The sequence below is a fragment of the Electrophorus electricus genome, chromosome 18 (assembly GCF_013358815.1).
Source record: "Electrophorus electricus isolate fEleEle1 chromosome 18, fEleEle1.pri, whole genome shotgun sequence".
NCBI classification, from domain to species: Eukaryota; Metazoa; Chordata; class Actinopteri; order Gymnotiformes; family Gymnotidae; genus Electrophorus; species Electrophorus electricus.
In genome coordinates, this window is record NC_049552.1 from 5,422,143 (window position 1) to 5,449,410 (window position 27,268).

Below are 27,268 nucleotides of genomic sequence, written 5' to 3' on the forward strand. Positions count from 1 at the left end.
CAGAGTTGTAGTTTCAAGCACTTACTTTTCTATGTAAAGTGTCAGATGAGAAGTGGTAGATTTGAAGGACACCCACAGAAGGCCTTAAGCACCCTTTACTGCGCCTTCAACAAAACATCTAGTAAGAAATCTCTCAGTTCAGTAGGGGTGGAGGTGACAGTCTCCGGGCTGTGCTGAGTGATGTGTGGGCTGGTGTTGGTCCCTTCAGCCACCAGCCGGTAACCCTCAGCAAAGCATGTGGGTCCTCTTTCCATTGAGCTCCAGCTCCAATAAAACTCCTGTCCATCAGGTAGGTCATCTGGACCATAGAGAAGATTACAATAACATTATCTTGCACAATCTCTACGAACTGCACTTTTGGTTAATGCAATAGTCTTCAGTCTATATCTTTAAGACCCTCTTCTTTCAAACTTTCTACTTTAGTAGAAAGTAGTCAGTATAGTAGAGCATCATAGGTTAGGCTTTTTTTTTTTTTATGATTAACTCTGATTATATCATAGTGGTATTTTCTCAGCACCTGAGAAGGTAAAAGTTTAAAGTTTGAACCATGTCAAAAGCACAGACTTTGGTTTAAAGGCTTTAAGTTTATCACAGTTGTATGTGAACGTGTGTCTGCATGAGCTTGTGTCATGCTCATTTTTCATGTACGCAAGTGAAGGGTGTTCGGAGGAGGTGCGCGGCTCATTTTGTGGTAATGGACTGTTTGACAGCGGTTAACAGAAAGGTCCTTTGCAGCTTCTTTTGCACATTCATCTCTTCATTAGAACAGGCGCTCGGGGTTTTATTAGACTAATTAAAACCATCTTTACTCCTGCTCTGTGCTGCCCTGGAAAACGTGTACCACCACCCTCGTGTGTGTGTGTGTGTGTGTGTGTGTGTGTGTGTGTGTGTGTGTGTGTGTGAGTGTGAGTGTGTGTGTGTGTGTGTGTGTGTGTGTGTGTGTGTGTGTGTGTGTGTGTGAGTGTGTGTGTGTGTGTGAGTGTGTGTGTGTGTGTGTGCATGAGAGAAAGCGAAAGAATGGGGTGGGCCAGAGTGAGCCTAGTGTTTATATGTTATCTATTAAACAAATTTGGATTACCTTTTTGAATAGTTTTCCTTTCAGATGAATAGTTTTCCTACTCACTGGTGCTGTGTAACAGTGCAGTGCTGGTCTCTCTGATACTGAACACAGAAATCGAATGATTGCCCTCTTGTGTTAATTTGTGTGGTGTTGATTTTTTTTTATCAAATGAAATTACCAGGTGCAACAAAATGTAAAAAGAAATATATGTAAAAAAGAGTTTCTAATTTATTTTGTATGCATGAATGCTCAAATGTTAGGTTATAGATTTAAAACAGCATATTTAAGACAATAACTTACAACTACAACATTTCTTGGAAAATTCTTTGGATATTAATTGTATTCACCTGACATATTTTTTCAGTATTTTTGCTGTATAATTTTACAGGGGAGTAAGAAAAGAACCTTTCCCTTAAACTATTATACTTCAACTACAGCTATAAACAGCAATTAAACAATTCACATGATGGCATTTAATCTGTCTTAAATATACACTTCTTTGCCTGAGTTTGGTGTTATCTTACATGCTTGACATGAATGAATGAAAAGTCTCCAGTTTATATAACAAAGAGACATACTTCACAAACCACCAATGGCATCTTTCAGCATTGTTTCCTTCATAGTGGTAGCAGCTGAGAAACTGGTTTGACAGTAATTCCCAGAACTATAGCTCTCCCGAAGCCTGAGGGCTTATCTAGTACTTTCACCCTGAGAGCTAACTCCCGCAGTCTGCCTTCCTTGGCCTCGGGCTCTGTGAAGAAGAAGTCCTCGTTGAACACAGGATTGCGGCAGTTCCTGATAGTGGCACTGTGCTGTCTCTGCAGCTTGCCTGGGGCCAGGCTCAAGGTCAGGCTGCAGTGCAGGGGTCGGAGGTCACCGGCTTCGCGCAGGCCCTCCACAGAGATCACCCGGATGCAGATGGTGGCGGGATCTCCCGTGTGGTTGGAGCGGGAGGCAGATATCCGAATGCAGCCCCTGCGTGGGAGAAGGAGCATGTGCTCCCTGTGGAGGCATTCCTGGCAGTGCAGCATGTCCAATGGGAACTGGAAGGGTGGGACTAAGGTAGAGGGGGTAGCTTGGCAGACAACACTGGCATGGCAATTAGTTCCTGTTATGCCTCTTTTTTCCATTTTAGTAACAGTAGACCATACCATGTTGCTTGGGTTTTTTGACTGCAGCGGAACACCCTTACTAAGAGATCGTTTCGATGCCAAGAGAGATAGTGAATTAGTATTTTCACGTTTGCTTCTGATTGGCCAGGAGGGAGGTGGTGAGCAGTGAGGGGAGGAGTCAGCAGAAGACAATGTGTCACTCTCGATGCTGCCCAACTTCAGCCTTGCTATGGAGGGTAGTTTTGGTGTCGCAGTAGTGACCATCCGCTCCAGCTCGTACCTGGTGAAGGTCGAGTGAAACAAAGACTCTTTGCGTCGTGTGTTGGGACTCTCAAACAGGCCAGGCTCAAAACATTTCAGTGAAAATGGAACAGGATTTTTTTTACCCCTTAGGGTCACCACAGTGCCTTTGTTCTCATCTGTCATCAAGACTGTGGTCATTTTGAGTTTTGATAGAGAGTCCTGACCGCAGATGGTCTCCTTTTGACTAATGCATTTGGGAATAATTCCCTCTGCTGCCACAAGGGAGCGTCTGCTCAGCCGGGGAGGCAGGAAGAAGTCAGGGATTTTCTCCGGCGTCAGGACGTTGCTGTGCAGCTTGTGGAGAAGGTTGGTCTTTGCAGAGATCTCCTCTGAGTTTTTGCTGATCAGCCGGCTGATGTCCTCTGGGAGACTCTCGGCACTCTCCCGGACTTTTCGAAGGATCCACATTGTGTCCGCTGGCAGCCCAACAGCACCAGACATGAAAACAAAATAATGAAATCCTTAGAAATGATAAAACATTCTGTGCCACTTCTCAAAAAAAAGTCCATCATCTTCAAAAACATTTTCATATAATTGTACATTATTTTACACAACAATATACCACTATATACTGTCCATACATTATGCAGTTAGAATTTTGTTAAGTGAGTTGTAGAAAATGTGGATAGCTTTAGTTCTTACCAGTTTGAAGGATCTTTAAGAACAAGTGGAGATGCTCTTAGCAGGAAAAGCAGTGTGCATCACTGGGTCACTGCATTGGTATTAATGTTCCAGCAGCCCTGTCGATCACACCATATTCGAATGATCATGACCATTCATAGAAAGATATTCCACCTCAAATCCTGCCCCACATATCCTCTGCCTACTTTGATCTAAAAGCTCTATGAACAGGTCTGAGATCAGTTTCTCCTTCTACATTCCTAACCTGGGCCACCATGAGAAAACAATACACCTGGTCTCAGATCAGCCAGGCATGGGGGAAGCATATCAAAAAGGGTTTAACCATCTAGCTCTTTTTTCCAAAGGCCAGTGATGACCTCATCCATGGACTTTCAAAGAGCAAAATGTCAAAGTCTGACCATATATCCCACCTGCTGCTGCTCTTATACAGGGATTCAATACTAATCTGAGCTAAGTTTTTCAGTTTTTGCTTGTAACAATACTTGGTAATTTGGTAGCAGACTTGTTTCAGGTCACATCAAAAGGTAAACATATAGCAATGACTTCATTCTTTAGATCAATGCTGAGTGAACTTGGTTTTGGTTGGGTCCGCCCCCATAACCACAGAGTTGCAGTTTCAAGCCCTTAGTTTGCTATGTAAAATGTTAGATGAGAAGTGGGAGATTTGAAGGACACCCACAGAAGGCCTTAAGCACCCTTTGCTGCGTCGTCAACAAAACATCTACAAAGAAATCTCTCAGTTCATTATCCATTAAGTAGAGGCAAAACAGTGTATCAAGAAGCGAACAGTTGGCAGAGGAAAAGTGGCTGTATTGTGGTGTAAGGCTGACATGGATTTTGATGGTACTATTAACATTGCATGATCTAAATATTTACTTAAAGGCCATCATGAATTACATATCAGTTAACATGACCTTATGCTTAATAAATGGATGCTTCTGGTAAATAAATCAAGTCTAGACCTAAAGTATTTGTCTCTTTTGTTTGGAAGAATTCAACTATTAATCATTCTGTCACACAAAAACTAGTAATTAGACAGCTGGGTGTCAATGTGGATGCCTGGGAGCGTCATTGTTGCGGGTGTACACATTTACTTCAATGAACGAACTGACTGAGCACCTTAATGTAGATAATCTCCCAAAAACACGTATGTAGTTACTACTCAGTAGAATCCCTCATGATCTCAAAGCATATAATAAAACAAGCGCGCCATCTTCTGGACAGATTTTTTATCTACACTCTTCGGGTTATTCAGCAAAATGCGGCGTTATATTACTGTATAACAACAGATACTGCCACAGAGTATGCTATAATAGGCAATGTGTAATACCACTAGACCAGAACAGCGGGGGTGTTCATTTGAGTTGTAACCAGTTCTATGTTTTGTTCAGCAGTCTACATATTTTTGCTCACAGTGCAGAAGAAATGTTTCTAATTTATCAGTCACCCCTTGTTTTGTTTTTGTTGTTGTTGTTTTCCCCCCCAGTATATTTGCAGTATAATTGCACAGTATGGAAATGCAGCGCCCGGGGTCTCGCCCCGTGTCCGGAGAGTACTCGGCCACTAGATGGCCGCGGCTTACCGGTTCTCCGGCTAACTCGCGCGTGACGTCAGAGGCACGCGCAGCCCCGCCCGCGACGAAAGGACGTCCGCGGAGCGGCGCTTTGGCTGTTTGGTCGCGGTGCCGGTTGGGAAGAGCTGGAGCGACGGGGGCCATAGATGGCCACGGCCGTTTGATGTGGTGGTCGTCTATGTTTCAAACCGCTGGGTAAGTACACAGTTGCGCCACTAAACCAACCCAGCGACAGGCGAGCTCACGCAGTGTAGCGTTCACGTAGCGTCTAATTAGATCCGTGTCTAGGTTTGATAGCGGTGAACTAGTTGGCAGTCTTTACTGTCCTCAACGTGGCATTCTTACAGGCCTCACGGTGTTCTGACTTTAATTAGGATCGCTTACAAACGTTTTTTTTTAATATAGCTAGAATGGTACAGCTTGATAGCTGCCGTTGTTTAAATAAGTCTGAATGTAGCTAACGCTAGCTAGCTGAATCTAGCGGTGCGAATGTCCATGACAGTTACTCGCTGTCGCCCCCACTGAGCAAGAGTAGACTGAAAAACACTTTGCGATTAGGTTAGTCCGCAATCTACTCCAGTTCCTTTTAAAGTAAATCCCTGGAAAAAAAAAAAAAAAACTGGTGTCGTAACTTGGGCCAGGTCACAAGACGGCTAAAAACCTGAAACCATTCCTTAATGCGACAAAAAAACAAAAAAGAACCCCCCCCCAAAAAAACAGTAGTTAGGAGCCACAGTCTGTGTATGTACAAACTATACAACAGTAACATTAATTGAATGAAGATGCACACATTTTATTATTAACAGAATATTGTCTAAACGATTAGAAAGCGACAGTCGCCAATGTTATACAACACATTCTTGTCCATTTTCCCTCATCAACAATGCGCGCTCTGTGGCGCTGTGCAGATCATGCAGCTGTTTTGCATGAGCGGTTCCCGTCTTATCAATGCCGTAGTCATGTAAGCGCGGCGGTAATCTCCCACCACCGTCCCCATGGCAGGCCCTCAAATATTCCCTTGTTTCCCCTTCGCCGAGCATTTGAGAAAATTCAGCAAACGCCCGAATGCTTGGGAGCTCTAGATCAGAGGTGCCCAGCTAACCACTGGACTGGGGAGCAAAAACCCAGCACAGATCAGTGATTTCCCGGGTCAAACTCGTCAGTTAAACACCATGTTTAGTAGTTGAGTAAGAATGGAGAAATCTATGGAAACAAATCTCTCACCAGATTTGGTCATTTAAAGGCCTTTGAAATTCTCGCACTGATTTTATTTTATTTAATTTTTTTGCATTGTAATTATGTATCTGAATTTACTTGCCTGTGAATTCAACTCTTGATTTTTTTTCAATAGCTCGTTTTCACTGTATTTTCAGTGTTAAAATTCAGCCTATCGAATTTCGGGAAATTGAATATATATTACTAAAATTTTGAAAATTAAAAATTTTCAGTCTGATTTTTTAAACATTTGAAAAATAGAAGTGAAAATGAGTTATTGAAAAATTTGAGTTTAATTCTCACAATTCAGATACATAATGTCGATGCAAAAAATTCAGTGAAATTTGAAAAAAATGTAGTGAGACAGATTTACTTCCAAAGAAATTACCCAGTTTTGCCGGACTCCACCCCTTCAATACCCGTTATGTGTTCTCACCCGGGGATATAGTATTAATGCGTACATATTTTACATTTATTTGACTAAGGTTCAGTAAATGTACTCAAATTACACATTTTGCATTTTTGTTTACTTATGAGTTGTGAAAATAACAAATTTGTTTCATTTCTAGGTCTCAACAATTCATACATTTTACTGGATTAAAGGACTGGGTGAAAAATTGTACTTGGCCTCTTTACAGTAGCCATCTGACAAATTTCATTAAGCTTATCCTACTGCTCTACGGCAAGTGGAGTGCTGTACATTGCCTTAACATCTAACACATAGCGGTAAGAGTTGTGTTTGATGGAGTCAGTGCAAAACATCTACTGAATCTCTGAATACTTAAAGGAAAAAAAGCCCCTGTGAGCATTGGAGGACATTTCCAGTGACACAGGAAGCTAAGAGGGCTTTGGCAGAAGGAGGGTTCCCTCGCTTACCAGAGCTCTGGACTACAATTTCCAGATATGAAGTGCCTCATTTTGGACTCGTCCTGAATCATGGTCCAGAGACTAGGGCCCTAAACTGTCTCCACGCTGCACCTCCTCCCTATTGCCCCCCCCTCCCCCCCCAAGAAAAAGCCCTGTGGTCCTCAGCCTCGGTGTGTGGGGATGGGCCTGCTTGAGTCCCCTTTCAACAGCCTGCTGTGCATGCTGCTGGGCATTTCCTTCACTGTGTGGTTCACGCTGCTGCTCGTCTTCATCGTCGTGCCGGCCATTTTCGGCCTCTCCTTTGGCATCCGCACCCTCTATATGAAGGTCCTGCTCAAGGTGTTCGAGGTGAGCGCCGAGTTCCGGGCTGGGTGGGGTGGGGGGTGGGGTTGTTAGGGGTGTTCCCTCAACTGTTCCTTGTCTGCTTTCAGAGTTCTTGGTGCTACATGGTTCTACTTGAGTGGCAAATCTTTGGGTTTGGGCCCGGGTGTATTTTTTGCAGTACGCAGGAAACTTTGCCCATTTTGGATGATTTTCGGTGACTCACAGACCCAGCTCTTGACAGTTAAAATATTGCATTGAAGTATAGTTGTGGCTCACCTGGTAAGACAAGTAGAGTAATTGTGCTAGCAGAGCCAAGATCATGGGTTTGATTCCTAGGAAGCACATATCCTGTCATAGTGCCTCCCAAATGCTGTAAACACACAGTCCAATCAATCTTGCCCAGCCCCAACAGTTGGTTTGATTTAATCACTATCCAAAACTAGCAGGGGTTAATGCTTATAGCAGGTGTAGCATGTCTCCAGCACTTTAGGTTTGGAGTAGTGTGACTTTTTAGTCCAACCTAAACCATACATGATCCTTTCACATCCGTTGGTATCATGTAGCAGCTCATTAGTTTCCATGTAGCAACTTGGAATTAGAGGTCAAGACCCAAGCAGTGAGTCCTAGATGGAAGAGAGGGATGGCCATAAGGGGAGAATGCCACAGTTACAGCTGTCCCTCTTTTCCATGAACATATCTCACCATTTGATTGGTGAAGACAACCTCTATTTTTCTGACGTGTCGCGCTGCTCTCAGGACAAAGTTGGTAAAATATATCTACATTTGTCACATACATAGTCATACACAGTATAACTCGTAGTGAAATGGTTTGAGAGTGCTCTGTCCAAACTGAGGGGAAAAAACAGGTGCATAAGGAAAAAAAAAAAAAAAAAAAAAATATATATATATATATATATATATATATATATATATATATATATATATATATATATATATACATACATAAACACAAAAATATATATATAACAATGTATGTACAATATATGTATAATATGTTTATATACACAATGTACAATGTATATATGGATATGTGGATATATGTATGTACACAATGTACAGTTCCAGTTTACAAATTTACATATTTACAGTCCCCAAGTCTTGCTTTGTTTCCCATTAGGTGCCCACCCTAGCTCCTCATGAGTTGTACCCTAGCTTTACCATGGCCAATCCCCTTTATGTCTCAGAAATAATTACTAAGCCCACCTCTTCCTCTTGTCAGCTTGACCCTGCCCCGACCTCCCTTTTTAAGGATTTTGCCATCTGTTATCTCTTGCCAAATATCCCACTTAATACATACCTGTCTGTCATCCAGCCCTGTCCCCAAGGCCCTTAAAATAGCTGCAGTTACTCCCATTCTCAAGAAACCTGACCTTGACTCACCCTGCCTTGCAAATTATAGACCCATTTCCAAGCGTCCTTTTTTAGTCACTGATGGAAAAGGTGCCCACTTCTTTATGAGCCTTTTATGAGTCTTTATGAGCCTTTTCTGTCAGGTTTCCATACTGACATTAGCACTGAATTTGCACTTTTTAGGAGATGTAAATGACCACCTGCTCACTGCTGATACTGGATGCATTAATATTAGGGATGCACCAATACTGAACGTCTTGGGCTGATACAATAACTGATAATTAGCACATTGTTATGGCTGATGCTGTTATTAATAACCAATCATTTTAACATTATAACATTTTAAAGCAAGTTCAAACTATAATCTATATGAAGTGTAGTGAATGTGAGACATGCTATACATTATAACTGGATCATTAATTTGTCATAGCTAAATCAGACATCACAATTATTGTAAATATATGTTGCTCTCAACACAAAGGGGAACAAAAATGGTTTTATTACATTCTATTTTCTAACCTTTCTTAAATGTTAAGTGCTACTTTATGCCTTGAACTGGTGGAAGTTTAAGAGCTCATGTCTGGAAAGACAGCAAATAATGGAAAACTGCACATCGTGACCAACATTGCTTAATTGCTTAGTGAGTAAACAACAAAATAATAATAATAATAACAATAATAAACGTCCGATGTGAAAATTATTGCAATCACGTTGGACTTTACCAAACTCCATCTCATATTTTTTGCATTTTCCCTTATATTTTAATCTATGAACAAGGCCTAGATTAAATAGAAGGCTTAATCTGTTGAACAGGTGACAATTATCGCTTGTAATTCTCGGCCAAAATTACAATATGGAACCAATAACAATAAATGTTTTTTATAAATTGTCCTTATTGGCAAATAATGTATTGCCCAATGGGATATTGTACACCTCTAATTAATACTTCTTGATCTATAAATAAATAAATCTAAGTGCTGCATTTAGCACAATAAATTATGGTGAACTTCTCTTTCATTTTTCCTCCATTGGCATATCAGGAACAGCAATTAGTTTAAATCCTAACTCCTAACTCGCAGAGCGACAACAATGTTACTATTGGTAAACAAAGATCACCCCCTTGCACCTGTTGCTCAAGGGGTTCCTCAAGGGTCTGTTCTTGTACCACTCCTTTTCATTATGTGTATGGTCAGATTATTTCATAGTCAGAATCTAAATTTTCACTGCTATGCTGATGACATCCAGATACATGTTAGCATCAACTCTGTTATCACAATGTCTCACTTTCCACCCAGCCCCTAATGGCATGCATCTGTAAACTAAAACCCTGGATGAATGAAAGACTTCAAATAATTTAATACAGAAAAAGGAGGTGTTGTAATTTAAAACCTGTTGAACTTGAAATGTCTAATAACACTATTGATATAAACAACTTATCAGTGAGGAAATCTTAGCGTATTGTTCCGATTCCTCACCCACTTTAGAGACACGCATGACTAACTCACTCAGCTAATCCATCTTCATAACACAGCACACCTCCGGCCATTACTCACACTTAGTAAGGCCAAAACTCTGGATCATGCCTTCATATTTTCTTGCACTGATTATTGTAACTCCCTTTTTACTGGTCTTCTAGCTGACTATTAACAAATTTCAGTTTATTCGAACCTCAGCAGCTATAGTGATTTACCTACGACAAAACATCTGCTCACATCACCCCTATTCTTAGTGAGTTGCACTGGTGACTGGTTGCTTTATGTATCTGGTGTAAAATACTTCTCTATACCTTCAAAGCCCTTTGGGCTGGCTGCAGCTTATCTCCCTACAACCCCCCTTGTTCGCTTAGATCCTCCAACTTTCTACTTCACTAAACTCTTCTGTGGGTGGTGGATCTTTCAGCACTGTAACACCCAAACTTTGGAATTCTTTACCCCTCTCTCTGCATAACTGTACATGTCTTTCCTCATTTAAGTCTCTTCTGAAGACCTTCCCCTTTGAACAAATTTTGAGACTTTAAATGCAACCTTGTTTTTTTGTGAAAGGGGTTACTTAAATATTATTGTTGTTGTTGAGCTACCTCCTCGGTACCTACTGATGCCAATGTCCTAGAGTGTGTGAGAGGCAGAGCAAAACAAGGAATGAGATGTTACTAAAGTAGAGTAGGAATAGAGAAGATGGGTATTTCTCCCCTGCAGCTGTTCATCATTTTAAAAGATAATGTCACTCACTCTCTCTCTCACACACACACACACACACACACACACACACAGAGAGAGAGAGAGAGAGAGCCCCTTCTTCCAGAATGCTATGCCAATGCTTATGCGCTGCTTCTGCCCTGCTCCATCGGCTCCTGATCTCCAGAAGGACAGGGAGGCATTTGTGAACTGCCTTAGGAGAGTAATATCAGGGACAGACAGCTGACGAACATGAAGACAAACCGAGGGAGCCATAGTTTAGGGAGAAGGAAGGGAGGAAAACCATGCCAGACTCCACTGCTCTGCTGTTCTGTTATGCCCTGCGGCCTTTTTCCATCATCGAATGATTATTTTTAACAACGACGGAAAAATCTGAAGGGCGTCTGTCATTTTGACAAATGCGGTCTTATCTTTAAGTAATTCACGCTCCTGTCCAGTTGGTGGCGAGTGTGCATATTAATTAGCTATTGTCTAGTTATGCCTTTGTTCTCATGTGCGTGACCTTGTTGTGTCTATGGTTTTAGCCATCGCATCATTAGGCTATATTCATACCATGGCAAAAGGTCACGGCAGCTGGGTGTCCGAAGTCTCTTTAAAAAGCCCAGTAATTTATGGCAGTGATAAGCGAGGCAGGAAAAGGGAGCGATACAGTGGAGGATGAAGGACAAATAAGTAATACTGATGACATTCATTAGGCAGCAGGGCAAGCGAGCGGCAGCGAGGAGGTCAGGTGGCAGGAAAAGTGGCCATAGCCACCTGGAAGCACCAGTGGTCGTCAGTGTGAGCCTGATAAACCGCGCTGTTTCCGCCTGCGCAGACACGGTGGCCGCGGCGTACGAGGCCTCTACTGTCACTGCAGGGGAAAAGTCATTTGCCCACTTCATGAGGTGAAGACATGAAAGGTGACCGAATGGTCCGAGTCCCTGTTCATCTTTCACCATATAAATGCAAAGTCTATAAGCTTGTTCTGTATATTCATTATTATAAAATCAAAATTAAATGCTCTTAAATATACCTTGTCAGTAAAACACGAAAGTAAAAATGATGGGTGATGATATTTTATGAAGGAATGTTCACGACCCTGCCCTGTCCCAGGAGTCGGTTACACAAGCCTCCGTCCAGTGCTGTAACACTCGGACAAAAACAACAAGAATCCATACAGCTCTCCGGGGTATTGGGTGACGGGTGACGTGTAGCGATGCCTTCGGGCGCAGGAAGGAAGAAAGCAGAAGCCAATAATAATTTTGTTGGATGGGTTAATTTAAAGCTGAAGGCATTAAGAGCAATCAGCACTTTGCCAAGGTACAGGTGCTATATTCATGTTATGTAAAACTTAGTATGTGAGATATGAAGGCATGCGTACAGACAGGCGCATGTGCATTCACATACACAGCCTTCCTCCCACATACCTTGAGCACCCTGGAGGCCACTTTAGTCACTGGAAAGCTTTTCCAGTTTTAGGGTGTGTGTGCATGCACTCTGTATGCACTCCTTCCTATCTCAAATGTTAAAATGTTTCCATAGTTCTAAAATTCTTCCTCTTCTATTCATTATATTTTGTTAAGGGAGATCTGTTTCTTGTATTCATTCACAGATTTAAAGCCAGGAAAGTCAGTGTGTCTTTCTTATGCTGGTCATACTCTAGAAGACTCTGAAAAGACTAAAGTCCGAGAACCTCTCACATCTTAAGACAATGCAGTGACAGACTGATTTTGCAAAGACTGTGGATCTTGCAGGGTCACTATTTTCTGCAGCTAGATTCCTTTTTAGATTATTTCCCATCATAGTCCTGCTGGAAATTTACAAAAGAAACTGCCGAGCAATGGAGCAGAAGCAGCTTTTGGACACAGCTGTCCTTCTGTGTGCAGTGACTCTGAAAATACAGCCTAAAAGAAAAAGAACTGTGGCTTCCAAGGCCTCCCTGGCGTCTCCTCCATGTCTCGTCTCATCTACCCTCCCCGGCGTCTCCTCCATGTCTCGTCACATCTCCCCACCAAAGATGTTCCTGTACGTGTTTTGCTGCTTCCTGTTTGGTGCTGGAGAAAGCTCACCTATTGGTTGTTTACAGTTCACATCACTATTTGTATGAGCCAAGACTAAAAACTCATTAAACATGATTGAACAACCATGGAACAAATGTAGAACAACTGTGCAGGCTTGTGTAGCATTATAATCACTGGTTCAGCCATACTGTAACTAATTGGTGTGCTCCAGCCATGCATGCTCATGACCTTGAGGTTGTTACCGTGTTAAGGGAGACATTGAAACACTTTTAATGTGGCAAATGTTCCATCAGCATTTCCAACATTTAAGCTCTTAAATGCCAAGATTATTATTTAGTGATTAATATTAAGACATATTATTCATGAACTACGCTGAAACTAATACGAAGGGTATGTAGCTTCAGTGTAGTTACTTTGGTTCCTTTTTGGTCAAAATTTTCAGTCTCACTTCACAATAGTGAAGAATGAGAGTCTGGGCTCTCTAGCAGGCTTGGAGTGTAAGGTTAACATTTGAATTTTAGAAAGATGCAGAATAAAGCAACACGACTGATACTTTGCCACTTTTGAAATCAGTATTGGTTTAAAGTTGTGCCTGCTTTGTTTTGCAGTGGGCAACCCTTCGCATTGAAAGAGGCGCCAAGGAGAAGAAGCACCTCCTGTATAAACCCAACACTAATGGTGAGGTACCTGGATATGTCTGTTCACAAGCAGGCACGTGTTCACCTGCTTGCCAGTTGTCTGTGAGATCATTTTAGATCCTTCTGATCCTTGTGAAATGCAGACGAAATGTGAATGTGTGCCTCTTCACCTCTGCTTTCTGTGTGTCCATCTATGTGTCATAGGGTATATGCTCACCTAATGTGAACCTGCACGGTTATATCAGCACTTAAAACCATGTTTATAATGATATCGCAACAACTTTGTTGGAGTTGTTTTAATCTGCAAATCTGTTCAGCTGTTATGTAGATCTTGTTTGTGGTGGAGAGACGTACTACTAAATGGAAGTTTTTGCTTTGACACATTATCTGTTTCCTTTCAGGCATCATAGCCAAAAAGCCAACCTCCCTGGAGGAGGAGCTTAAAGAGATCCGGCGAAATGGCAGCGGCCGGGACCTGGATGGGTCCTCCCCCACGGTCCAGGGCCCATCCCCTTCCTCCTCAGAGTTTGCCGTGTCGGACATTTTCTACTTCTGCCGGCGCGGTGTGGAGAGCATCGTGGACGATGAGGTGACCAAGCGCTTCACGGCCGAGGAGCTGGAGTCCTGGAACCTGCTTACGCGCAGCAACTACAACTTCCAGCACATCAGCGCGCGTTTGACGGCGCTGTGGGGGCTGGGGCTGCTGATCCGCTACTGCTGCCTGCTGCCCCTCAGGTCAGTCCGGGGATTGGGGGCAGAGAAGGGACAGAGAGGGGAGGAGGGCTTGAGGGAGGGAGGGAGCGACAGAGAGGAGGAGGTGTTGAGGGAGGGGGGGTTGAGGGAGGGAGGGAGGGAGAGAGAGGGGGGAAGGGAGTTGAGGGGGGGAGGGAGGGAGGGGGAGGGGAGTTGAGGGAGAGAGCGAGGGGGAGGGGAGTTGAGGGAGAGAGCGGGCGGGGGGGGGGGGGGGTGGAGGGAGGGAGGGGGAGAGAGGGAGAAAGAAATTGGGGGATCGGGTACCTGATTCCACGGTTCATTTTCTGAAGTTGCTACTAGCACACAGATCCAGCTGACCCCCCTCCCAAATCACGAAGTGGAACAAAATGGATTCCTTTCAAGTGTCACTCAACCACTTAATAGATGGTACCACATATCTTCCATTCCATATGTTACCTGGCAGAACAGACTTATTAAAGGTGCGGATTATAATCGCAGCTATGCATAGAAGTCATTATATTTACTAGTTGTATCACCGCGAGTGTGGTAAACATCCGGGATCATATAAAGCACAACACACTATAAACCAGCTCATCCTGTAGTCATTTTAATGTCGTTTGGGTGCATAAGTTTCATCACGCGGTGGTAGAGAGAGATTTGATACAAGAACTGATGCGGTGTGAGAGTCTAAAATGTTGGAGCAGATAATCCTGTGTGCTCACATTTACATCCCAATAACTCAGTGAGACTCAGTGAGTCTCAGTTCATCTCACAGATGTCCCAGTTCTTTCCCCTCTTTGGCTCAGAGGCAAACGACCACAGAAGCCAAAATGCCGCTCCGTCTCTCGTTTCTAGTTGGCTGCGTGAATACATAGTTATACTTCAAACACTAACTTTGTGCCTGGAACGAGGTTAACAGCTGCTTCGCTCTGACACCCTTTAACTGACCTGAGACTACTAGGAAACAGGATCAGTATAAGTTGGTAAATGATAGCAGGAGTTGGACCTGCAGTAACCCTGCGGTGACGGACGAGTTTAACTCCAGGCTAATTCTGCCTCTCCTCGGGGTGATGGTGGTCTTATCCCACATCTCAAATTGCCTAATTTATGGTGGGTGGGGTACGTGCATATCTGATGCACTAGGGAAAGCTTTATAAGCTCTTTTTAATGAGGTGTACTTCACATGGGTATTGTGTGCTTAATTGAATGTTAAGGCTGGAAAGAGTTCACTGACGTCTTGAGTCTCCCATCCTTCCCGTGCAGTGTTCAGTCATTTTTAGAACTGACTAGAGTTGATTAAAGCAGCCTGCTTGAGTTCAAAGTTGGTAAAAATAGACACTTCGTTGACATCTGTTAAATGAAGGAAATTTGTTTTGTCTCTGAATAAAAAGAGAAGCTCCCTGTCTTTGAACTGCTCACTGACTGTTTTATTTGTTATAACTGCTTACTGAAAGGACTGTGTCTGGTTCTGTGGTTCTCAGGTTGACCCTAGCTATAACAGGTGTCACACTATTGGTTGTCTTCACCACCATAATTGGATTTCTGCCCAATGGCAGGTAAGAATAATGGTTGTTAACAGAATGTTCTCATGTTCCTAATTTGGCTTAGTACATATAACCCTATTTGGAGCAATGGGACCGTACTTTAATTTGAAAGGTTGTTTTTGTTGCTTCCCGATTACCTCAATCACAGATCATAATGTCTTTAGGTGACAATATTTCTAACAGTTTTGTGTGTCCGTGTGTAGGATGAAGAATTTTCTCAGTGAGAAAGTGCATTTGATGTGTTACCGCATTTGTGTGAGAGCACTTACTGCTATCATCACTTATCATCACAGGTAAGGATGGTAAAAACAACATCTTTATGAGTTTAGCGATAAAAGCTCTGCTTTCAGAGATGAGTAAAAAAAAACATAAATTTTTAACATGCCAGTAGTAGAAAAGGAGGTTCTTTGGGCTCCTCACTCTACAGTAAAATAAAGAATAGTTTGTTTTAGTTATTGTCGGAAAATGCAGTCCGAGTCCTCGCTGAAGCTTGCAGGGCTTGATGGGAAAGCTCCAGGCGTTGCAGGAGACGAAATTCCTTTGGAGAGGGACTATCGATATCGCAAATTTCTCGGTGACTAAATTGTCCCACTATTTTAAAGTTAAATTGTCGCTCTGGAAGGTCAGTGGACCGTGACACTACATACAGTAACCGTGATGTGCAGCATCACTCTTTTGGACGCCCCCCGTGGATGTGAGGCGAAGCAGGGCGCATGCGTGTAGACGAGCGATGTTTACTGTATCCAATAACAGTAGCCTTAGAGCAGCCCACGGTCGTACTGTCTGGAGTCCGTGAGACAAAACCAGAAAACAAAAGTAAAAGAACATGAAGAGAAACACAGAGCTAATAAGGCAAACTCGAAATTAATGACAGCGACAGAAGGACAAGACATGGCGTGGATAGCCACAATAACAACACAGACTGGAAAATATCTGGCAACTGATGCAATGGGCAATGTCCTCACTTCAGTGCAAAGAGGCTCTTGTGCAAGCAGCTTTTTCCTAAACTAGTCAAGAGTTTTGGACGTCTCTCTTTTGAATTGGCTGCTCTTATTAACTTGAATTGAATGCTAGGCTTTGCATCTTCTGATTTTGTTTTTTCAGTGCCTTCTCTTAGTCACTGACCTCGTGAGACGGTGCCTTAGTCATTAACCTTGTCAGACGGTGCCTTAGACATTGAACTGATTTTGGACGTCTCTCTTTTGAAATGGCTTCTCTTATTAGCTTGAATCGAATGCCAGGCTTTGCATCTTCTCATTTTATTTTTTTTCATCACCTTGCATGTAAACAACTGTCAGAAGCTCCCTTAGTATTTGACCCCGTCAGATGCTCCCTTAATCATTGATCTTAGACATTGACCTCGTCAGACGGTGCCTTAGGCACTGATCTGGTCTCGTCTGTGCAGCAGCACTGAAATTGCAAACATCTTTACACCACAGAATGATACCAGGTTTATACGCACGCACACACACACACACACACACACACACACAGTGGACTAGCATATGTGTGCTGTTGCTGTTGTCAGTAAGCAGTGATGCACGTCCTGGTGCCACCAACCCCTGCCCTTCTGACATCACTGTTGTCAACTTCCCAGCAACAGTGTGTTTGATCTTGCCTGCTCTTTCTGTGCACACCTCTGCGCTGTCCCTCTGCTCACAAGTTCCTGTGTCTGATAACTAACCTTTATCTGACTGCTACTTGTTTGTAAAACATCGTTTAGGAAGGCTCATTAACGGTGGCTGTGACAAACATCACTCTGTGTGTGTGTGTGTGTGTGTGTGTGTGTGTGTGTGTGTGTGTGTGTGTGTGTGTGTGTGTGTGTGTGTGTGTGTGTGTGTGTGTGTGTGTGCGTGCGCTGTTATCACTCAGTGAGAACAAGCCTAAGAATGGAGGCATCTGTGTTGCCAACCACACCTCGCCCATTGATGTCATCATTCTAGCCAGTGATGGCTGCTATGCGATGGTAAGAATTATGTGTGTGCCTGATTGTGGCAGGATGATGATTGTGTGTGTGTGTGTGTCTAGTGCTTAGCAGAATGATGAACAAGTGTCCTAGCAAGCACATTTTTACCAGTATTCACTCTTTTGCATGCGTGTATTTTAAATAACTAGTCTGGGGTTGTTGGTTTTTTGTTTCCCCCAGTCAGAACCTTTTTCTCACATAAGTGCTTAATCATAGCAGATAGTGGTTTTTAATAACAAAGTATATTGATATTTTAATGTACCACTTTGTGTGTAGGTGTGTGTTGGCATCTTCCTGTAGGAAACAAAATCTCTCAAATCTCTCTCAAATGTGTGTGTGGAGATACTCAAAATTGTAGAGGTCCTTTAGCACTTTGCTTGCACAGCTGATGAAGGACCTCTATCCCAGAGACAGAGATGGATAGACATACAGTTGTATAACATGCATGTATAACACACATGTATAACACTGTCAAGCAACCACAGGTCCCTTGAAGCAACCGTCTAAAGATTTGAACAAAAAAGTAATCAGTGTCCCTGAGACGGCCATCAGAGGACAGCCAAGCTTTTTTAGGTAGTGCTTTCTACAGTGTGCAGTGAGGGGACCTGTGGAGGTCAAGGTGAGATCTGGAAGAACACTCAGAGAGAACTGCTCATATGCTGGTAAGAAAAGGCAAATCAAAACCGTCATGAGAAAAGCAACTTGTCAATTGTGAAACACGTGGGTGGATCTGTCACACTTTGGAGGCGGGGTGGTGTTTTGACCGTTGCAGTGGCAGTATCGCATGGGTGCGGGAAAGAAAGGATTTGACGATATGCCAGCAATACCTGGAAGCAAATGTCAAATAATCTGTTAAAAGGCTGAAGCTGAATAGAAGATACTTCAGAATCCACCTGAAGAGACCCAAACTGGCCTTCAGAGTCCCATGACCAAAACTTTATAGAAGACTTGTCGACAGATCTTAAACAAGTTGTGCATTCAAGATGATACAAGCATATCTGCAAAGAAGAGTGGGAAGAATTCCGTATATAAGAATTGAAAGAGTTTTGGCTGTCTATAAAAAGCATCTGCAAGCTGTGATTATGGCCAATGGGGGTGTTGCTAATGACTAACTCTGTAAGGGGTTCAAACTTTTATACAGGATTTTATACATTGATTTTTAATGTTATGTTATGAAAGACTGTAAATGTGCATTAGAATTTTCCAAAAATGCTGAGTTTGTTTCATTAACTATAGAGGCTGTATCTACTACTCAATGGAAAAACAAGCACATCCAGTGTTGTTTGTACAGTACATTGATAAGAAACACCACTGTTACACTGCCAGCTTGTGGACAATTTCCTGCTTGTTAACAGTGAGTGATCGAGTGGGCTAGCTAGCTAGCTAGAAAGTAAAAGTAAGAATCCAGTTCCATAACATGCTTTGCATCTAAAATCTATGTAATTTGGCCAAGGGTACCCAAGCTTTTGCATGCAACTGCACATGTGTATACACACACACTGAAATAATTTGGTGGGAACATTTGATTAGTCCCACAGGAATTATTTTATTTATTGTTTGTTTGTTTGTTTTTAACAAAACTGCAGCTTTTACTTAAAAAGATGAAACAACAAAGATATTTACTTTTGCTTGTTGAGGTTAATTATGCATAGAATTATGTAGCTGCAGTATAGTACAGGTCAGTGGTAATGCAGTAATACGAAAGTGCGTACGTTTGTATGTGTTAGGTTGGGCAGACCCATGGAGGTCTCATGGGGATCATTCAGAGATCCATGGTAAAGGCATGCCCACACATATGGTTCGAACGCTCGGAAATCAAAGATCGCCATCTGGTGGCCAAAAGGTAACGGCGCAGCAGTGCTTCCACCGCATGCCCAAATGTTGCTCAAATGACTGTAACATTTATACATTCTAGTTTACTTCAAACCGTACCTTGCAAATATTTTAGGTGAATGATAACAATTTCCATTCAGGTTGAGTGATCATGTAGAAGACAAAAACAAACTGCCAATTCTCATCTTTCCAGAAGGTAAGACTGATCCCTTTGCAATACCATTATGACATGACTGTTCCTGAGTTTGTACTACCTTACATTAGTCTTATGTTGAGTTTGGACTACTGTGAGGTCCTGTGATGAGTTTTTGAAAGCTGTATGTGAGATTTTGCTTTTCTCAGAGTTATTTTAGTTACTATGTGCTTGTTTGATGGACTTCTTTCTAGGTACCTGCATCAACAACACATCTGTGATGATGTTTAAAAAGGGAAGCTTTGAAATTGCCTCCACCATCTACCCCGTGGCCATCAAGGTTGGTGCAGTGCCAGAATATAAGAGCCTGTCTGCCTCAAAACATCCAACTTCTTTCAATATGAGCAAGCCCAAATGTGTAGCGATAAAAGCATTGTGGTCCAAGTTTGCTCGTTAGTACCAGGTGTGTCATGGAGTTCATCGCTGTTGAATGTAAAATTCCCCTGGCGTGACCTTCCTATAGGACCGGAAATAAGTTGCGATAAGGGCTCTGGATAGGGAAAAGTCATTGAAAAGAGATGTATTTGAAATATAGATATTTCAGAGAGAGATGTATATGACTGACTGACTAAAACATTCACAGATACATTTGAAAGAATTCTCTATTCTTTAGGATTATATTTCACTGTCATTTAGTGCAGCTTCAAAGAGGTTGCCTATGAAGAATTACAAGTATTTTAGATGATTTCATTGTCTATTTCTACTGTGTGTGTGTGTGTGCGTGTGCGCGTGTGCATGTGTAGTATGACCCTCGCTTTGGGGAAGCCTTCTGGAACAGCAGTAAGTTTGGCATGGTGAGCTATCTCCTACGCATGATGAGCAGTTGGGCCATCGTCTGCAGCGTGTGGTACCTGCCCCCTATGAGCCGCCAGGTGAACACACACACAGACACACACATGCGCGCACACCCATATTTTCTATTACTTTATTTGATTTCACATATTAAAAAAAAACAGTAGGAGCCAAGGTCTCTGAATAAGTCCAACATGATGTGCAGCTTCTTAGTTCATTTTCAAGGACAGAGGAAACAGCATCTTATCCGAATACGCCTGCTTCCTGTGATTGCTGAGATGGAACAGTACTTTACCAGCTGATTGGCCTTGGCCATATCCAATCCTCTAGTACGAAGTCACACAAAAAATAAGAACTTCCTCACTAAGAGAGTCATTGGTATAGATTGTGTGTGATACAATATGATCAGCAACTGACAGCTTGTCCAGCTTTCTCTGAGGTTTCAGGCCAGACTGCTTCAGCACTCTTTGGATCTTCAGTAAATTATGTCTGAAAGTTCCAGATTGAAGCTTGTGAGATGTTTTGCATTGAGGATCAGTGTGGCCTCCACAAATACTGATGAGTAATTGACCATGGCAACAGAGACCTCCCTGACTCCTGACTGGTTGAAGACCATTTACATATTGTGTCTGTTCTTTGGTACACATCACTCAGGTATGGCCAGTCAGATGATACCCCAAACCCCTGAGCCTGGCCAACCAACTTCCCACTGGGTTTTATTTTAAAATGCATGCAAGTGCGATCTTGTGTTACTTTAAATCCAAAAATAATAAATCACTCTTCAACATGTTGACCAGGTGGGATTGTTATGTAGCAGTATCAATCCATTGGCAATTTGGCATACAAACATAGACACTTAAGAGAATGATTGATAGAAAGGATGAAGTTAATAACACTCCATAGCATCCAGTTTTGATTCCCACTTCCAAAGGTTCAGGTTTAGTGAGATCTTTCCTGTAAATAACTTGCATAAAGGAACCTTGATCCTCATCCTATGTCCACATAGATCTTAGGTAACAATGTGTTGGATAACAATGTTCCACAGGCACCTCTAAAATCCAAAAAGCAGTAAAAAAGATTCATGTTTGAAATCATCAGTGTCAGTGTTTGGACAGAAGACTTGGTCAGTCATACATTTATGCTGAATATTCACCAGACTCTACAAGCCATGGTGATATCCTAGAAATCAAACACTTCATAAAGATGGAAGGGGAGATTTGCCTCTCCATGTAGTTGGAGCCTCTGGTTTTTTATCTTCTATGATTTGGTGTTCTATGATTAACTGCACCCATCCATGAGGAGGGCACTTTACCATTGAGCAAATATACATGCCAAGGCTTGAGTAGAATATTGCCTTTAGTCTTTCAAGGTTTCATACGTGACAGCATCTGAGCCGCTAGCCTGAGAGGGTCTTGGACTCGACCAGGAGCACGTCCTCCCCCACCACAGATGGGAGCGGAGGGGACACTTTGCATGGCTGGATGCAAGTGCCCCTCCCATTTCTATCGCGTCGTCAAATCAGTGCTCCGCCGCTCAAAGAAAACGTAAAACAATGGCAGCCAAACGGGCGGACACATTTGAGCGCCCCCCCCACTGAGACCAAAATGGAGTTCAGACAGTCCCAGACCACAAAATCTGAAAGAATGGCTAATGCGGGGCAGAAGCCAGCATAGAAGCCTCTTCTGTAGTTTGCTTTCCCATTAGAGCTCTGCGATGGGCCAAGTGTGGAAACCGACCCTCATGCTGCATTTCCTCAAAAAGATAGAAAACCATGACTCAGCAGTGACTAGCAGACTGGCAACCATGACTAGCAGTATTCTAGTTCAAAGGTATCTTGAACTCTAACCTACTGTACTGGCTAGGATGCATTCTATGAGTAGATGACAGCACCTTTGTAAGTTGCTCTGGATAAGAGCATCTGTTAAATGCCTAAAATATAAATGGAAATGACCTGTTCTGATGCTGCCTGAAGACTCTTTGCTTTTGCATATGTAAAATGTAAATGTTTTGTTTTGCTGGACTACCAGCAGCTGAGAACAGCCATTTTAGGTCACTGACTGAATCCTATTGTTGAAACATAGCTGCATTAGGACTCTAGCTAGCTACATTTCAATTTAACTAACATTAGCTGGCGAACTTGAAACTTGTAATTATATTGTAAAGATATAGTGATAAGTTGTGCATCTGCTGTGTTTGTTCGCAAAACTCTCCGTTTTCATTCACTGACTTGATCCTTTTGTTGAGAGGCACATGTGCGGGGGATCTTCAGTAGCCAGTTAGACAGCTAGATACCTACCTGAGTTAGTGGTAGACTAACTACAATGGTGTCACGATCAGTCCCTCCCAGCTTCCGTGTTTTCCCTGTCTTGTGTTTTTTAGTTCCATTCCAAGGTTTCGTTTTCTCCACCCCTCGTTTGATTTTCCACACCTGTCCCTCATTTCTAATATTAAGTTCATGTATTTAAACCCTGTCTGGATCCCAGTATTTTGACTGTTCATTTGAATGTGTTAATTGAATGGTTCTTTGTTTTGGTTGTGTTGGTTTGTACTCCGTATTTCCTAACCCTGAGTTGTCCCTAGCCTTAGTTAAGCCTGCTTCCCCGTTTGCCTTCATGTGTTTATTTTGTTTACTCATGTATCCCCATGCTCTCTGTGGTAGCTCTTTGACCATGGACTACGACAACAACTCTGATTCTGGATTTGCCCCCATTAAATCTCCCTCTTCTCCGCACATGCGTCTGCCTCCTTACCGCTCAACGTTACAAATGGTTAGCAGTGAATACAGCTCAATTGGCAGAGCAGGTACAGTAAGAACCTGGTAACACCAAGGTCATGGGGTTGATTCCTAGGGAGCATCCATACCCATGCTGACAAATACGTAATTATGCTTTTGATAAAAGTGAGCTTTCCCAGGACTTTAGATGTAAAAGATTCTGTGAAATAAATTATGAGTTGTCTCGTTATGTACAAGTGGGCTTTCACTTTGGTAGAAACTAAATCAGAGGTTAGGCTTCTGCATAGTGTGGAATTGTAGACCTGTGCTGCAACTACTGCTAGTCCACATTCCAACCCTGTGTGTGTGTGTGTATGTATATGAGTGTTCCTTTGTGCGTGCGTGTGTGTGTGTGTGTCTGTGTGTGAGGTTGAACTCCCTTTACCCCGATTAAACTGGAAACAACAGGAAAATCATGACAGACACTCTCCATCCAACCCAGAGTTCATCAAGTACAGTTTGCAGTACAAAAGCAGCTGGAAGATGTCTCTCTCTTCTCTAACGGTCAAACAATAGCTCTGGCGAAGCCTAAACACCCAGAACCTGCCGCCGTAAATGTCTTTAAAGATTGAAGCTCTTCTTCTGGTTGTGCCCTAACAGGAAGGGGAAGACGCCGTCCAGTTTGCCAATAGGGTGAAGGCAGCCATCGCTAGGCAGGGCGGGCTGGTTGACCTGCTGTGGTGAGTGAGTTCTTAACCAGTCCTGGGGTTTGTCAGTTTTTAACACCCTAAGCAAAAACGTTTCCAAGGTGTGAAAAACAAGCCTGCAGTGGAGTCTCAAAGTATCGTTTAAACTTTTTTTTTTTTTTTTTTTTTGGGAGCAGCAGTCTCTTAATTGGCAGGCAGGGACACCTTGGAGCTTTTGTGCGTTTTTACTTTTTAACAATGATAGCCACACGTTTGTTGTTGTTGCCCTCGGCCGTCTGTAGGGACGGAGGCTTGAAGAGGAGTAAAGTGAAGGACACCTTCAAGGAGGAACAGCAGAAGCTGTACAGCAAGATCCTGGTGGGAACACACGAGGACCGTGGTCGCTCCTGAGGACACCGTCGCAGGCTCCGTGGGAAACGCCGGACAAACCACCTCAGTGGGACCACAATAGCTCTCCTTAAATAAAAGGTCTCCCTTCCACTGCCGTGACCGTACAAGAGTTCGAATTTCACTTGTGTCCTGCTTATGTCACTGCACCTCAGTTGTTATTTTTGCCACACAAGAGGCAGCTCTGAATAATCTGATGACAGCACCATGTCCCAAGGTCTTCCCGACCACTTCCTCTGAGACAAACTGGTTGTTATTAGTGTCGACAAGAAGAGTTGGTTACTGTGACAAAAACCGTTGCCTGGCAACAGTAATGTACTATGTTGTTTCCTTCTGCTCAGTGAATTAACATTTAACATTTTCTTTTTATTTATTTAATCGGCCTTACGGATGTCATGCTGGACATCTCTTGTCATTGATATTTATACGAAAGTACGCTCAAACAGTGATGTAATGCAACCTTTACTCACAGTTTAAGACAAGGTTTCTTAATGCCAGCTTATGACTGGCCATATCTGTCTTCATTATTTGACCTTCATTGAACATTTGTTATCTCTTTATAATCATGTAGCCACGAAAATGGTTCGCAGGTGTTGAACCCCTCTCCTTTTTTTTACTGCACCAGATGACTATGAATTTGCTTTTGCTGCTGTAGGCTGAGAACCCCGTCATTCTTGCGTCATTGTTTACCTCGCTATTTACCACATTGGAAAGACTTCATGATGCTGGCTACACAAAATAGCCAGTTGAAAACTTTCTCTTCACTTTGGACATGCAAAGGGACTTCTCTCCAGGTTACAGGGAGTGATGGGATTCAAGCAATATTTTTACATGTATTTGTCATATCTGATGAATTTGTGTTTAAGTGTAATTCTTAATGCTAAAGAATGTGATTATTTTTTATCCTTCCTTCAAGAATATGGTCCACACACACTGTAACGTACTGTATTTGAGCATAATCCTAAAAGCTTGCTAACATTACTGTTACCCTAAAACATCTCGAAGCCTATTCAGTCACAATCCAAAAGGCATTATTTGACATAGCAGAAATATCCCCCATCATTCAAACAGTATGTGCCCAGTATTCCTGCTTTTTTTGCTGCTGTTCTTTCTCATAGAGCTTGGTGGCGAATTCAAGGAGGCACGTACCCGCAGTGTAATTGAGGAAATGGCCAAATGCACCACAATTGTCCACTTAGGATTTACTGCAGGAGCATTAAAGGTTCATGTTTACTGTGACCTAACTGGCACCATCCAGAGAATGGCTGGCCTCGTCTGTGCTTTGTAGTTAGGATGCACTGTTTGCTTGTGGCTGTAAAAGGGTGGAGACTGTTCAAGCATGCAGTATATTGCAGAGCAGTACATTTTGGTATCCTTTCAAGAAAGTTAACACTAATTGTAGCGCCACATAACAGCATTTATGAATGAGTGGTAGCACAGTCACATATATGTCGAACTAGTTTTGTAAGCAACATGCTAACATACAGATGTCCAGATAAATACCCTGGCACGAAATCGCACCATACCAGCTTGGTTTGAAGATGTCGTTCTCTCTGCATCACTCCAACTGCTAGTCCTTCAGTTTGTGCAGAACTTTAAATATGGTCCAATCTGGCTTTAGTGGGAGGGGTTAAATGCTGTGGAAACAGTATGAAAAGCGCACGATTCGATGCATTGTCCTCCAGCACGCACTCTGAATGACTTCGCCAGCGGCCCTGCTGCTGAGCTCTGCCATTTGACAGGGTAGCATGAAGATCTCAGTGAAGCTCCATGTGGAGGGATCTAGTGAACATCTGAGGCAGTCTGCTGATAAGGTTACATCCACTTCAAACCAAGTTTGAACACTTTCATTGGGTTTCAATATTGCCAATGACTTGACCACTGCCAAGCTCTCAAAAGAATCTTTTTCTTTGGCTCATGATACATTAAGTGTTTGTAAAGCTGACACTGATCTGTACTCTCCCAGAAAAACACTTGTCCTTGTGTGATATCCACATATGGATGAATGTGTCAAAGTAACCAGTAAAAATGCTACAAAATATTTAGAGTCTGTCGTTTATGTCAAACTAGTAAAGCTTCATTTGTAGGTCTCTTGTAAAGACATTATAATTTGTTTAATATGCACATTTAGTAAATTTGTCAATTACTAATGCAAAAATCATATACACATTATGTACTGTATTAATGTAATTTTTAGTAAATGTTCATGAACATTATACAGATGCATAAAGTTCATCTTGTACATGGCATCTGAAATGTCACTCTACAACAATTCCTAGTCTCACCTGCTAATTGAAAAAGAAAAATCTAAGACTTCATGAGAAACAGGTTTCATGCCTTTCATGTGGGGATTGAATCCATGTCATTAAAACAGCAGCATTCCAGATTTCATTAGAGATGTGTTCGGTACACAGATGTCAGAGTGATGGAGTTTGTCATTTTAAAAGCTGTACATTTTTGTTAGGCATTATTTCATTATTTGGCACAATTCCATGTTTATCAATAAGTGTGTGTGTGTGTGTGTGTGTGTGTGTGTGTGTGTGTGTGTGTGTGTGTGTGCGCGCGTGTGTGCGCCCTTGAAACACTACTCTTGCTGATGGTAATACTTTGTTCTACATAAAAAACACATTTTGCAGAGGCAGGAGGGAGTCTCCCCAAAATGGGCAGTTTTCCTTATGTAGATTGATTTATGACTCAAGAGGGTGTTTTGGGCAGACACATTAACTACCAAACTTATTTGATTATGTCTATGACTAAACCTTCTTAAGGGGCAGGCCTTTTCATGTTTTCATCTATCTTTCTTGCTCAGTTTTGTTAATATAAATGAAGCACAATACTAATAGAGAACAACCTGATAAATGTAGATGCTTAAATTGTCTGCTAAGTATTCTCACCCTGCACAGCACAACACTGGAGATCGGTGTCCTCCATACATTTAGAAACTTTCATATTTTTAATCGGAATCAACCCACAGAGCTAAGTTTGAAACTTAAAGGCTAAGAGGGTTTTTGAAACCAATGTATTAAATTGGCTCAGTTTCTTTCCATGATCCACCTCTTTGACTTCTTTTCTGCCAAGCAGATGCTGACAAACTAAAATGAATGACCTCTAAAAAT

At 42.4% G+C, this 27,268-nt stretch overlaps 2 protein-coding genes across 4 annotated transcripts; one reads left to right on the forward strand and one right to left on the reverse strand.

Annotated features, from left to right (window-relative positions):
• Positions 1 to 221: 221 nt before the first annotated feature.
• Positions 222 to 2,883, reverse strand: LOC113586698 (C2 calcium-dependent domain-containing protein 4C). The gene is made up of 3 exons (XM_027025029.2): positions 1,639 to 2,883; positions 1,079 to 1,161; positions 222 to 298 (listed from the first exon to the last, which is right to left on the reverse strand). Exon 1 carries the CDS (start codon positions 2,881 to 2,883, stop codon positions 1,678 to 1,680), a length of 1,206 nt encoding a protein of 401 aa, XP_026880830.2. The 3' UTR covers positions 222 to 298; positions 1,079 to 1,161; positions 1,639 to 1,677.
• Positions 2,884 to 4,774: 1,891 nt separating this feature from the next.
• On the forward strand, positions 4,775 to 26,194 carry LOC113586697 (glycerol-3-phosphate acyltransferase 4). 3 transcript variants are annotated; one of them, XM_027025025.2, is made up of 13 exons: positions 4,775 to 4,885; positions 6,475 to 7,120; positions 13,274 to 13,343; positions 13,705 to 14,038; positions 15,499 to 15,573; positions 15,765 to 15,854; positions 17,434 to 17,527; positions 19,255 to 19,370; positions 19,501 to 19,556; positions 19,748 to 19,833; positions 20,297 to 20,425; positions 23,719 to 23,798; positions 24,047 to 26,194. In XM_027025025.2, the coding sequence occupies exons 2-13, from the start codon at positions 6,953 to 6,955 to the stop codon at positions 24,153 to 24,155; spliced, it is 1,407 nt and encodes a 468-aa protein (XP_026880826.1). In that variant the 5' UTR covers positions 4,775 to 4,885; positions 6,475 to 6,952; the 3' UTR covers positions 24,156 to 26,194. The 3 variants fall into 3 exon arrangements, with proteins under 3 accessions (XP_026880826.1, XP_026880829.1, XP_026880828.1); XM_027025028.2 differs by lacking the exon at positions 6,475 to 7,120 and adding an exon at positions 12,531 to 12,669; XM_027025027.2 differs by lacking the exon at positions 4,775 to 4,885 and adding an exon at positions 12,531 to 12,669 and having other exon boundaries at positions 7,034 to 7,120.
• Positions 26,195 to 27,268: the final 1,074 nt, after the last annotated feature.